Raw genomic sequence first — 14,595 nt, forward strand, 5'->3', positions numbered from 1 at the left:
TATTTGGTCATTAATTGTCATAAAGGATAAAGATTATGGTGAACATTGATCACTGCACTGATTTTATTAAGATTATTTGGTTTGAATATGGAAGCTGATGTGGTCTAAGTAATAATACATGACATTGTTGTATTAATAAATGCTCATTTACATCATTGATCGGTACAACACAAAGGATTTAAACTTGCAGTTCATAAAAGTAGTATGTGTGTATGTAGATTTCTCTTTCCTGGGGGAAATCTTTTGATGCAAAGGGAATGAAGTGATTTTACATTTCTGGCAAAAGAAAGTCGCAGTGGTTTGAAATAAGCAAGAAATAAGTGTGTGTGTTTAGTGTGAGCAGGATATCATAATAAACTAAGAAGAATGCCTCACACATAGACAGAAAATCATAAACTCATCATTAAAAAAAAACACAGCAATTATCATTTATCACCAAACGTTACAAAAATAAAATGCACAAATGAATAATCTTGCAGGATGAAATCACTTCTTATCCATTACATAATTGTAGGCACAGCAGCGGTAAGCGGTGAGTTTTTGGGTTCGAGGCGTTTGAATGTGTTTAATACACAAGGCACATTGTTGTGTCTCCAGTGCCAAACTCCAAGCCGCTTGTTTTTCACGCCTGAAAAAGTAACCTCTGTCCCCCCCCCCCCCCCCCCCTCCTCCCCCCCCCCCCCCCTGTCGGAGTTATGTAGGCCAGCCTGCTCAGCAGAGACAAAATGGGAGCACAGCTCAGTAGATGCAGCCTCAGCAAAACCTTCTCTTTAAAGCTGTAGGTGCAGAAGCCATTTCTCATGGGACACTGGATTATTACAGTATGCAGCTGAGATAGACACTTCCCATATTATATACCGTGTTAGTGCAAAATGTCTTATCGTTATAAACAAAGTGGTTAGTAACTCATAGATTATAAACAGTTCATAACATGCAAGCAGTTCAAACAGCTACAACATAATATGAATGTACATAGAACGCCTATAATTTAAATATCTACTTTATACTAATAGTATGCCGCAACACTAATATTTTATTACAAAAGTGCATTTGTGATAAAAAATATTTGAACAAATAATCTGAAATAAAATGTTTCTGATAGGGATGCACTGATCTGACTCTCTCCTGCTGATATGTTTACCTCACTGCATGGAATCTGAGGATCATGAGGATAACTATTGTATAAACAGTGGTGGAAAGTACATTTACTCGAGTACTGTAGTGCAATGTTTCATTTACTTGGGTATTTCCATTTTATTTTACTTATAATTCTACATTTCAGAGGAAATTGTTTTACTTTTTCTCTCCTCCATTGATCTGACAGATTTAGTCACTAGTAACTCTTCATATTAAGATTTCAAATAATAAAAAAGACGACATAATAAGCTTATAAAATACAATGTATTGTTTAAGATTAAAGCAGTGGTTCACAACCTTTTTGGCTGGAAAGCAGCGTCTGTGTCAGTAAGCAGTTCCAGTCAGAACAATTATTACAAATTTCTGTAGCAAAATCTTATATTTTCCTCATTCCTGTCCCAATAAACTTGGGACCCCTCAGATTTATCTTGGGACTCTTGAAAAGGGACTACACTCTTCCATTGGGAACCACTGGACTACACTTCCTAACACAGGAGGGAAATGCTTTGTAACTGTAACACTGTAATTATGTCATATTTGCGAGTCGCAGGGTCCATTTTTAATTTGAATGATAATACTTCTGTACTTTTACTTAAGGAAGGACTTTTACTTATAATGGAGTATTTTTACATTGTTGTATTTTTACTTAAGTAAATTACATTCATTCTTAACTGTAAATGGTATCTCTGAGTTATTATGTATGCAGTTACATAAACTCATCCCAAATGAATGAATGAATGAGCTGAACAGAAAACAATGGGGCTGCCTGCTGCAATAATTCCACTTGTGTGACTAAAGGGAATAATAATTAAAACATTCAGTCTGCAGTCGGATGCAGCTGATAAAGGTGGAGTGACAGTTTTTATTGTGGAGTGGTCGATACCCGATTTCATAATAAGGTCAGTATCAGACACTGACACCCATCAAGTAGGGGTGTCTCAATGTGTCGGTATTAATGATAACTATGATATTTGAAAATAGTAATATTAATATTTTAATGATACAGCTTTGATAATATGTTGTAAACAATAACCACCCTAATCATGTAGTGAAAATCCTCACTTCTGCTGCACAATCCTAAAACGTTACACATGTGTCAGCTTTACTCTGAGTGCACACACACTGCCACATTCTTGTGTCTCTCCCAGTAGTGACAGTCCTCCGGAAAGCTCCACGCAGCTGCAGATTCCTTGTGGCGGCTGACGGCGTGGACAACAAACCCGCACAGCTGCTTCTCCAACACCTCCACCACCGCCGGGGCGTTTCCCTTCCTACCCTGGCCCTCCATCACCTGCAGGATGCAGTCCCGAGGCACCGGCTGGGGTTTGGTGCTGTACGACACCACCAGGTTGATGTTGTTCACCTGCAGCACCTCGAACCAGTTCTTTCCCGCCACGTGGTGAAAATGCTCCCCTGCTCGCCAGTTCCGGTAGGTGCTTCCTGAATGGTTGATGACACGCACTGACCAGCTGACCCAATCATACTTTTTCACCAAGAACTCAAGAAGCTGCTGAGTCGTATCTTGCAGGTTCTCTTCTTCCTTTTCTTGCAGGAGGTGCTTGGCGTCTAACTTTGCTTGTTCCGGGAAGGCAGCGACACAGGACTCGATGGTTGTCTTCATCCTGGACTCTACTTCTTCAATTTTGCTGCTCCACTCTCGGATCTTGTCGTCTTCTTCCTCTTGGCCCTGAGTTAAGGCACAGTGGCCCAGCAGAGCAATCAGACCCAAACAGAAGAGCTCCTTCATCCGGACACAGAAATCTTCCAGGAGACGACGGTTCCTCGCTACATACCTGCAAAACAGAGGAGCCATTCACATGTATGTTACATGGTGCTCCAATCCAGAAAAATACATGACAAAGACATGCACAGAAGTAGAACATGACACCTGCAATCATCACAATTACAATGAAATATAACAATGTACCTTTCGACCAACTCTATAACCGACTCTCCGAAGCTGTTTGTCCCCATCAGAGCATCATACAGCACCAACAGGTTCTTCTCTCCTCCAGTTTTGGCAAAGTGCTCCACAAAAAGTCTGGTCTTCACCTCCCTGAACTGCTGTTTTGCCTCCAAGATGTCCATATACTTCCGAAACTGGTTCCTGACGTTCTCCTCCACTGAGAAGTACTGGGAATCCAGTCTGCCCTTCTTGATCTCGCAGTCGATGTCGTCCAGTTGTGTGGAAAGCACGTCCAGCTTGTTCCTCACCGTCAGGAACTGCTCTTTGACGTAGAAGACCTCTTTGCTGTGGACGTTGTCTAAGGCCAGGCGGAGAACCGGAGCGGCGGCCTCACAGAGGGGGAAGAGCTCGCCCACAGGCGCTGGCCAACACCTCGGCCCCCTTCCCAAACATATCCATCACTGCCTCGATGGCCTCCTTCTTCTGGGCCACCGCCCTCTCCAATGAACTGGTCATAGTCTGAGACACAGAGGGACAGATATAAATAAACCTTGGGGAGGAAGAAGAATGACAAAATGGAAGTATTGTGTTTATTCATGTGTTTATGATCCAGTATGATCCAAGGACAGCTGACTATTATCATCTTATACAGTGACTATTTTTTGACATATAACAGAACCATTAATTGAGGAACAATCGGCAGATTAATCGATAACGAAAAGAATCGTTAGTTGCAGCTGTAGAAAATATTTGCAAAAAAGGACATGACAAAAAGTTAAAGTTGGTCGATCTTTTGTTCATTCAGGAGAAAATCATGAAGGTGAATAATGTCAGGCTCAAATGGAGGATTTAAAACAACATAGTGACATGGTGATTATGTTCAGAAAAACCTCTCCATCCAAAAGATTGCAGGTAATGATGTCATATAAACAAAATGGGAGGCCTGGATGAGAAAATGACACAAATGCCCTTGGGTGTGTATATGACTCAGAGCAGAGCAGAGCAGACCAAGGCCGAACCATGTTTGAAAATCCCCTTTCATCCTCTCTTGCAACCTGACAGACATAAATGGCCTCCTCTCTCTTCAGATGTTTGTCTGGGGATGGACCTCAGATGCTGCGTCACCCAACTTCTCAACGACATCGACATGAATATAGTTTATTCGTATCCGAAAATACTATTTTTGTTTGTATAATGTATTTATACTGAAGAAGGGCAAATAAGCAAACATTTGACAATCAATTGATCAAATAAGTTAATAGCGAAAAACATCCTTTAAATTAATACATTTGTAACGTGTCCAAACTCTAACTGTCATGCGCACCCAAAAACAATGCGCAACGGCAGGTTTCTTTTACGCACAAATCCCCTGAGAGCATCGGACACACCTTACAGCATATATATCTCCTCTGATGGAAGATAAGGACATTCATCACATTCCTATAATAAGAGTCTTGTTGTTCTGTACCTGAATGAAATGTCTCTGCTGCTCCTTCACGCCTGATGAGCAACAACAGCTGCAAATAAGTTTTTTTTTTCCTTCAAGTTTGAGAAAATTCCCACGGTTCTCTCGTCCACTGTGGAGCTGAGGAGGGGTCCAAAAACAGGATCCAGAGAGGAAGAAGAAATGCGCACAATATCTGCAAAGGAGGGAGAGAGAGAGAGAGAGAGAGAGAGAGAGAGAGAGAGAGAGAGAGAGAGAGAGAGAGAGAGAGAGAGAGAGAGAGAGAGAGAGATGTGAAATATGTGGTCGGTTCCATTTTCTTCTCAGTCCTCATGTCACCACGAAAGGAGGATTCAGTCTCTTTTTATCAAAACGCAGCAGAATTTAAATATGTTTTTCTGTTTATCACTTCTAATATATTCGACGGATTTTTCCTGAGAGATCTCTTGCGCACTTGTCAATGTCTCATCGTCACCTTCATGCGCTTCAGCTGCTGTTGCGTGTGAAAGGATCTAAACTTGAGGTAAGACATCGGGGAGCTATTGTTGTGTTTTGTCTTTTTAATGTTTAAATACGATAACTTGATGTAATCATCTGCATCATCTGCACAACAGCATGTTAAATCATAAATGGATGTGATCTACACACACAGCTGTGCTGTGAACTACACCAGACATGTTTGGATTCAGACTCTGTTACATTAATGGAGATGTTAATGTGCAGGGAGAGAATATATGTGAACCACACAGTGTTTATTTATAACTACATATGTGCACCACCTTTCCACTCAGCTTTGTCACAATTCAAATATATCAGTTCAAAACATGCTTTTAGAGTGAACACAAAATGTAGTATTTATTTTTTTAGTGAGATGACTTTATGGTGATCAAATTAAACCTCACATCCCATCATCTGCGCGCACACGACGCGCCCTGTGAAGCTGAACCTCGCCTCACCAAAAAAAAAAAAAAAGAAATCATTACGCAAATCGTTTTTCCTTCAAACCCCAAAGAGCTTCACGGCATGTGTGAAAATGTCTCTTCGTTACATGCGAAATACTTTTACCTATATTAGTGAAACATTGCACATTTATTTTCCTCAGGTGGAAATTAATTTTGCGAAACGAGCTCATGTCACGGAGAGAAAGATGAGCTCCATCACATGATAGACGACGTGCGTCGGTGGCTTTAAAGACACTCATCGTTCAGTCTGCAGGACAGGTACAAACCTTAAACCTCTGTCTCTCTGTAATCTGCATTTCAAACGCCTGCAATGCACAGGTTCCTGTTGCGGTTCTCCAACTCTGAGCTGTTAGTCAAACCTGTTCAGCTGGAAAATGATGCTTGAAAGCCATGCCAGAGGTATTGACCAAGTGCCCATTTTACTTCACCTCAGGTGCTACACCCTAACCCCCCCCACCCCCGCTTTTGATCCTCTAAATGAATTAAATCCATGTTTAATTGCATTCAGTTTGAGCATGCCATGTAGCAGATCTGTCTATGGAAGGACTAGGCTTCAATAGCTCGTCACTTCTGAGACGCAGATGTGATGCTTCAGTGCTGTGGGCCCTCGGGCAGTTCAGTGAAAGGTGTAATGGTGGTGAAGTACTTACGCCCTCTTGCGTTCACATCAGTAAATTGCACCTTTTCATCGCTTCTTAGATCACTGGCCTCCAAATACACTCCTTTGAGGATTATTTTTTTCCAAAAAATAACAAATAAGCTACATTTTGGGAAAATAAAATGATGTGCAAAGACCCTTAAAATATTTTTGATTTTATGATGCAGTTATAAAAAAACATACATATTTTGTATTTGAGTATATACAGTATATTTACTGTGTAAGTTTCATATAAGTGCTGGGACAATCAGAAACTAAATATATATGTTATATATATTGCTTGATTGTTTCATAATCTTATAGATTAGGATGCGTCCAACACAAACATTCTGCTGTAAATCTATGGACTTGGATTTGTTCTGATATTATTGAACACAAATATCCAGAAAATCAAAAATCAAACATCATTTTATGGTACACTATAATTATATATAATCGTTTCCCATTTGATTGAAATATTCAGCACTTTAATTTCCCTCTTCAGGGTTTCTCTATATTTTTGAGTGCTATTCAACATAAAGCTGTATTTTCTAGTGAAAAACTAACAAATTAGTAACACAACATACATTTATATGAACTTTTTCTACACACACTTGTGTTTTTGGCCCTTGCTTTGCATTTCTAAGAAGATTTTTTTGAATTTGATATAGCGAACTATACTATACAAAAGAATATGGACACCCACACATTACTCCTATATGCAATAGTTGACTTGCTGCTGGCGTTGCAGTTCATCCCAGAGGTGATGGATGGGGTTGAGGTCAGACCTCAGTGCAGTCTTAAATAATTGACTTCTCCATATCAGTATTTCTCTTTCATGTTTATTTATAGTGGTACATATACAACCAGGCATCAAAGATTCATAACAAAAAGGCAACATATTCACATATATGGCATTAAAAAAAAAAAAAAAAAAGCCTTAAGAGGTTCATATACTATTCCTCCATATCGACAGCATTTTGACTATATTCATGTCGCGTATACTGAATCTGTTGTAATATTAAGAGATATGGCGCATCGCCACAGAACCATAAACCAGTTTAAGACAGAGTTGTGTTGAAAGGATGAGAGTAGAGAGTAGACCTGTGTAAAATATGAAACAAATATAATATAGAAATGGATAGGTTGTAAAGCCATAATGACAATCAGATATTGTTTTTCACATGTTTAGAAAGAACTATCCTGATGCAGCGATCCAAACCCACCGGTACTATAGATACCGACAGTTTGCCTAAAACAAACATGGACACACATTTACAAAAAGGGCTTTAACCAGAAGTGCAAAACGTGAACTGTAGCGAACAGACTATTCAAAACATAATGCCTTACACAATATTATAAATGATTGAGATAAAACCCTTAAAAGAAAAAAACAAATACAAAAACTATTTGCACATTTAGGCACTGTTGGTCCGATAAGGGAGTATGTGAGAACAGCTGTAACGTTTACCTTTGGAGACTTAACTGTATATATATAAAAAATAAAATAAAAAGCCTCAAATAGGATATGTAATGTTTTATAGGCCGTGCAGCAAAAATAAACCCATTGATAATTTTGTCCATATATTAGAAACATACTTGGTGCACCTCCTGCACGTCAGAGAACATAAGAGTGGAAGGATTCATCCAGTGACATTATAACTCCTGTGATACCACATTTAGAAAGTGAAATATCTCAGTGTTATCAAAAACGGCAAATGTTCACTAAAAGTTAAGGAAAATAAAAGAACTTAGTGTAAAATTACATAAACTGTAGTAGTTGAAAAGCAACAAGTATGCACTGTATCATGAACGCCATGCATGAGGAACATACATTATCTGTGGCACATTTAGTCAATGATCATGTGTAGTACGTTATATTATAGGATCTTATATCTGTAGCTATTCATAGCTCTATAAACTTTGGGATATTTGTTCTTTGTTAGATTTTTTATGTTATCAATAGTAGTAATCACTTGATTCATAACTTAACTTGTCTTATACAAGTCATTTACATCCATGACAAATATAATATAGACTTGTACATTAAGAAACTCACGAGGCCCTCTGGTGGAGTTACATTGTTATGACAGCAGGACAGCTCGTTTCCTGTTCCTCTATATGTTGAGGTTTTAGCTAGGCTAGTTTTCAATTCCAATAAACTGATTCACTTGTAGGGTAATACATGTCATTTAAAAACAAAATTGTATAATGCAGGGGATGCATTACAATATCACCCACTGAATCTGAGTACATTTTATTTTAAAAGTCTGATTTATAGATGCGAGTGAGATTTTGCACAATATATAGCTTACAAAATTAAGCTTTTAGAGTAGAGTTATGATTAATTGTAATGCTCCCAGGGATGATTATGTCAAAGTGCTCTTTATGAACTGACAACACTGCAGTCTTATCCAGATTCATCGCATAACTTAAATAATATATCTGTGAATTTGAGCCAATTGTGGTGCAAACTAAATATTGTGGCATAATTTAGTACTCTTTACCTCATCCTGAATATATGCACGCGCACACACACACCAAATAGAGTTTTGAAAAAAGTGAGGCATATTGTTGCTTATCACCACTGGGCTTTCAAGCAGTGAAAGTAGATGTTTACAAAGTGTTTATACGGAGAGAACAAGCTAAGAGGAAGGAGTTACAGAGAGGATGTGGACATGAGTCCTGACTATGAACGAAGGCAGCTTCTTCTTCATTTGCACCTGCAGAGAGCCTCCTGCATCTTCTCTTGCACATGCTCCATCTTCTCGGACCACTCCTCGCTCAGGCCCTCCTCGTCATCTCCGATGACGGCGGCGTATCCCATGAGGGCGATGAGGCCGATGCAGAACAGGTAGGTGAGGCGTGTGCAGAGTTTCTCCATGGTGCGACGGTCGCCTTGCGAGTGCTTCAGGTAGACTTCCAGAATGGGTCTGCTGAAGAGCTTCGGTTTGCCCACCACGCCGTCGTAGAGCGTGTGCAGGTTCTGGTCTCCCAAGTCATTGGAATAGCTGTCTTCAAAGTCGCCCTTCTTGCGTTCGCGGTGCTCTGGGCGTGCCTCCACCATCTCCATGAACTTCCTGAACTGGTTCTTTAGGTTCTCCTCCACCCGACAATACTGGCCATCCAGCGTTTCTTTCTTGATCTGTACGAGCGTGTTGCGATTCAGCTGAGAGAGCTCGTCCAGCCCCCGGTGGACTGAGCCAAACTCACGCTTCAGAGTGCGGATGTCCTCGTCATCAACGTGGTGCAGCACCACCCGGATCAGGGAACCCGCCACGCCAAAAATGGGGTTGACCACAGCTGCTGCTGAGGAGATGGTGGCCACACACTGGAGGCACTTTGATCAGGCCCTGCTTCAGCTTCGCCTGGTCCTCAATGATGTCCTCGTCCATCATGATGTGCCGGCGGTGCAGATGTTGAGGTCACTGTGTGCAGATGTGGACGTCTGTGATGAAGATGAGAAGAAGGGAAAGATCAGTTTACTACAACCAATGGTTTTAGGATGCTGCAGCCGCATTAATCAAAATGAGACATTCTGTTGGATTACGGTAAATTTAGGATCATTTATAATGTTCTCTATGGGTTATAATTCCTAACTGATTAATTCAAATTCCTTTCAGCCTGAATTTTTCTGACTGCTTTGACAGAGTTAAGAAGTATTTCATGGCAGTTTATTCCACCAAGAGAAGAGTTGTAGCTTCTTACATCAAAGGTCTTCTCTTCAAGAACCTCGTCCTGGTGTTGTTAGTGAGAAGTGGACTCTGGTCCTGATCAGGATGATTCCTGAAACAAAAAAGACAAACAAAGACTGAGACACAAGACGCACATGATTCAAATATATCAAACACAGAAGTTGCACAGATTCCGGTTCTTTCTGAACCAGGAAGTGAATATATTTGCATCCCTTGCTGGTTGCAGTTTTCAGCAGTGAAGGAGTTAACAGCCTCTCTGCTTCTGTATGACGGAGCTTCATTCAGCACTCGAGCCTTTCAGCACCAGGCTGCTCTCTGTGTGTTTGTATGGGCCGAGCTGATAGCTCCTCAGCACCAGAGATAGCAGCATTAGCGAGCTAAATAAGGGAAGGCATGTTGAGATGCTAGCAGCAGCAGCTAATGGGTGGGACAGAGAGCTGCAGCAGTTCAGTGGTAAAACAAATATGCCACGGCCAAGCTGTTGAACTCGTTTATTACATAACCGTAGCTACTGTACAAAATATTACATGATTTCAAGTTAGTTTAGAGGCAGGATTTAGATGTTTTAAGTCAAATCTGTGAGCTGCTGAAGGCTACAGAGGGAGCAGTAAGAGCTCTGTTGACACCTGATACTTGGATTATAGGATTATACGGGGTGTTTTCCCAAAAACATAAGAATAATATGGGACAGTGACATCAGCCACAGACATAAATGTGGTTCGTGGACTCATAACAATGGCAAATGAAGAGTGTTTGTGTGAAGTGCTCTGTTATATTACACCTGCATGCTCTGGTACTACAGACACATACCACTCTGAGATTACAAAACAGTTACAAAGATTATCAAAATACAGCTGATGACCACAAGGCTGTACACATTCAAACCAACCCTGACACACACACTGCAATGAACAGGCTGGTGTGAGTTTCTGTTTTGTTTTTCTCCCCGTTTAAAATACCTGTGTCCACCAGAGGGGGCAGTAATTTACCTATAACAAGAAAAACACCCATAATATCCACCCTCTCATTTCAGCACCATCACTGTGGACTAAAAGAAGTGACGCTCAGGAGCAGGATTTAACCCTCAACATTCACTGCAAATGATGTGTTTAAATGCACAAATTCAACAACAAAAAAAGCAAATGTTTGACTTATTCAAACACTGGTGAAACCTACACTTGTAAAATATTGTAAAATGAGGTGACATCTATATAAGATTCTTCTTTAAAATCCCTTTTGCTAATTTTACACCACATCTTCTCAGTATTTGTGCTGAAAGACATCTCTGCCCATAAATATCCCTTTTTTTTAGCCGTACGATGACTGACGATAGAGGTCTTTGCTTAATATGTTGGACTAGATCGCAACAAAATGATCAACAAATTACATTCATATGTTATATTTCTATTATTGTTTCCTTGTTCTCACAGAGGATGTTCTACAACAGAAAACACTCCATGTTTCAACACAATACTGGCAAACTGCAAGAAGGGATGCAGGTAATGAAAGGGTTAATTAGTTTGTTTTACACACATTAAATTAAAACTAAATCTTAAATTTAATGGTGATATTGTGTCAAAGTACTGGATAATATTATATTAATTTGGGATGAGTTTGTGGAATTTGACAGCTTCCTGCAGCTGCATTTTAATTCATGTTCATTCATGTTAATCAGACAATTAACCCTTTGTGTAAATTAAATTATCTATAAAATGACTATTTACCACCAAATAAATGTCTTAATGAGTGAGCTTGATTATATGTATATATATGTATGCCTTTAAAAACGAAAGAAAATATAAAGACAATTGAAGATTGATGTATAATCATATTGTTTAATATATTAATAAAATATTAATCAAGTCTATAAACGAAACTTAATACAGCTCTTCGTGGGTTAACCAATCACTGAGCTGAAGCAGCATGGCCTTTACAGAAAGTCACAGCACTTCTTAGTAAGAAAGTCTTGGCCTAAAGTTGTGGCTCAGTGACTCAGCTTTAGCATTTCTATGCATTTATGCAGAAACAAGATGTAAGAAAATATAAAGTTTTAGTCTTTGTTGGGAAGAAACATTTGATTACGTGTAAACAAAACAGCTGTCTGTAATCAGGAAGTGCCAGCAGACTGCCGCTCACCTGTTTCCCTGCAGTAGGGGTGGCCATCTTGAATGTTTTCTATGATAGCAGCAATGCTAGGCTAACACATTTACACGTTATATTCTATTAACATTGTTCCTTAAGTACGTAGTTTACGTTTTTCACGACTTATTTGAAGGATTTCCTGTCACTTCTTCATGTAACATGACAGTTTGCCCTTTCTTTACAGATCACAACCGGTGTAGCAGTTGGGACACTTTTCTAAGGAAGTGTACACCCTCGGGGCTACTGCAGTTCCAACAATAACTATATTAATGACACAAAAATGAAGTATCTTCCGGAGTTCTTCTGTTTGTGAGTACTAAAACAAGTGAAACAGACACTCTTCTCACCGCTCAGGCCCAAGCAGCTGCCTCCCTGCTCAGCTATGGCTCCCCCTAGCCGTGCCTCCATGTTTCCTTGTTAATGCACACCATAATGCCCTGACCCTCCCTGATCTATCACACAGCAAATATACCAAAATACACCTGAAAACCTCACTTTCTCTGTCTAAATGTCGAGTATATAGTCTCCATCTGCCTCTCAGCCAACATTGGGCACCATTGGTCTCAGCAGAAGAGAGGATTTCTTACCTTTTGAGAGTGGCAGTGGTTATACCTCCCTCTCCAAAGTCCCAACCTCGACAGCCTCCTTCTTCTTCCCAGCAATCCCTGCAAAAAAAGGACACTTCCATGTATGTTGAATATGTAGGGGTGATCAAATTGGACTAAACTAATTCTAAATAGCCCAGAGAGCCCCTAAAACCCAGAAATGGCACTTGTGGCCCAAAATAGAAATAAGCTTCAAATTTCAATTTTAAATTAGCTTACCAATATCATTAAACAGTAAATCCCACTCCTCAAATACACCATGTCCCACCCCTATGTGTTCAACTTATTATGGTCCATCCAGTAGTCATACAGTTGATACTGAAGAGCAATTGTTAGTTAGTGCGCAGCTGAACTCTCAGGCGCTTTCTGCTGCCTTGTGTGCGTTTGCCGAGTCCCGGAGCACATTTTGGGGACTACAAATAGTCCATTGGTGGTATTTATGAGTCAAGGAGACCCTTTTCTTATGGACTGGACCAAAAAACTGGAAGGAAAATATTTTTATGCGCGTAGAATCCAACAAGGCAAAGAGGATCCAAATGGACATCTCCAAAAGTGCACAGGTGCATCCAAAGGCACCAAGAGCTTGTTAAAGGCTCCAGGAGAAAAAAATAGAAGTTTACCCGGATTAAAAGGTAATTATAATTATTATTATGTTTAAATCTTACCAATGCACTCAAAGATTGTCGAATTTAAAGTCCATTTGAGAGCAAACTGCAACGAGTAAAATGTCCCAAATGGCGCAGCTAGCTCTTTCCACCGTAAAGTAAATACTTTCACGTCTTTAAATACATTAATTACTAACATATATCTGTTTTAATACTGGCAGCACTATAGCACATCTCATAAATTGAAATTATGATCTCTCTGACCAACAGTATCAATCAAATGGACACAAACCTGAGCTACAAATGCGCCCATTCAGTGCGCCCAAGTAGCCATAGCCTGGTCCTTTATCCCGTCCTGTGTAAGCAATAGTTCAGTCCTGTAGCCCACAAATATTATAGGCTTTGTATACGAAAAACCATGCAGACAAATCCAACGTAATCTTGGGCGAGGGAATGACGGTTGAAGCTGTTTTCCCCTAAATAAACCTCTATGCAAATTCTGTTGGCAGCTGCCAGCAAAGCGTTAAATGACGGTGATGTTCCCCTTAAAGCCAAGCTGGTGTCTGTGATGTTTACGTCGTATATAACAACAGCACATTGCCACAAATATGATGGGCGTTTGCCTCCAAGCGTGTCCAGACCTGAGCCTCCAGCAGGTTAAAGACCCCGCATCCCCTCTCTCTCTCTCTCTCTCTCTGAGATACCAAGCCTCAGGCAACAGCTACACAAGAGAAGCCCTGTCCTCCCTGTTTGTAGTGGAAGAAAAAATAGAAATGATAAAGCCTTCGTTGTCTGCTCAGAAGCGACCGTCCACGTCAACGCTCAAACTGTAGTGTTGGTAAAAACAGTGTGTAGCCCATTTATTCAGAAGCCTACCAAAGCACAGCCGGACGCACGCCTGTCCTTATTGTGCATTTGCCGCAGCAGCTGTCAAACAGATCACATTTCAAACTGAAGTCACAGTGTGATGAACAGTCTACTCACAGGTCCTATATGATACTGTACTAACCACACTTGTGCAAGATCAGCTGTGCGTCGGTCGGCGGTCAAAATGCGTAATATGTAGGTTGCAGGGTGACAAACAGCTTCTGTTGCAAGACGGGTTTTTTTTTTTTTTTGCAGGAGGAGCGCTGTGTTGACGGGTTGGAAGCTCCATTGATGATGTCTGGAGGCAGTGAGTATAAACAGCACACAGACACAGAAGTATGGGTACAAACCATCAGAATATTCATCCAAGACTTCCTGTTATTTTCGTTAATACATCGAATTCATCCTTTGTGTGCTTTGGATGAACGTTTCCCTTATTGTAGGTCTATTTATTTGGATAACACACTTTATTTGAGCATGTACTGTATTGCCTAATGTGACACCAAACAAGTCTACCTCATATTGTCTGATTTCATTCTATGTGTGAATATTTTAAAATTATAATAAATAAATAAATAAATGGAAATCGTGTTTG

General features: G+C 40.2%; 2 protein-coding genes and 1 long non-coding RNA gene across 3 annotated transcripts; 1 reads left to right on the top strand and 2 right to left on the bottom strand.

Moving 5' to 3' along the window:
- Window positions 1-1,021: 1,021 nt before the first annotated feature.
- Window positions 1,022-4,679, bottom strand: LOC115020791 (protein rapunzel-like). The gene is given in 4 exon segments (XM_029450743.1): window positions 1,022-2,930; window positions 3,065-3,459; window positions 3,461-3,562; window positions 4,512-4,679. Coding segments are annotated over 3 exon segments (1,185 nt in total). The 5' UTR covers window positions 3,560-3,562; window positions 4,512-4,679; the 3' UTR covers window positions 1,022-2,239.
- Window positions 4,680-4,781: 102 nt separating this feature from the next.
- On the top strand, window positions 4,782-14,571 carry LOC115021178 (uncharacterized). The gene is made up of 4 exons (XR_003833705.1): window positions 4,782-5,010; window positions 11,212-11,280; window positions 12,108-12,232; window positions 14,256-14,571. It is a non-coding gene; the product is annotated as an uncharacterized LOC115021178 (long non-coding RNA).
- rpz (rapunzel) lies at window positions 6,909-12,450 on the bottom strand. Its single transcript, XM_029451390.1, is given in 4 exon segments — window positions 6,909-9,423; window positions 9,425-9,534; window positions 9,795-9,872; window positions 12,271-12,450. Coding segments are annotated over 2 exon segments (684 nt in total). The 5' UTR covers window positions 9,485-9,534; window positions 9,795-9,872; window positions 12,271-12,450; the 3' UTR covers window positions 6,909-8,799.
- Window positions 14,572-14,595: the final 24 nt, after the last annotated feature.

The sequence above is a fragment of the Cottoperca gobio genome, chromosome 16, assembly GCF_900634415.1.
Source record: "Cottoperca gobio chromosome 16, fCotGob3.1, whole genome shotgun sequence".
In the NCBI taxonomy this organism is placed as follows: domain Eukaryota; kingdom Metazoa; phylum Chordata; class Actinopteri; order Perciformes; family Bovichtidae; genus Cottoperca; species Cottoperca gobio.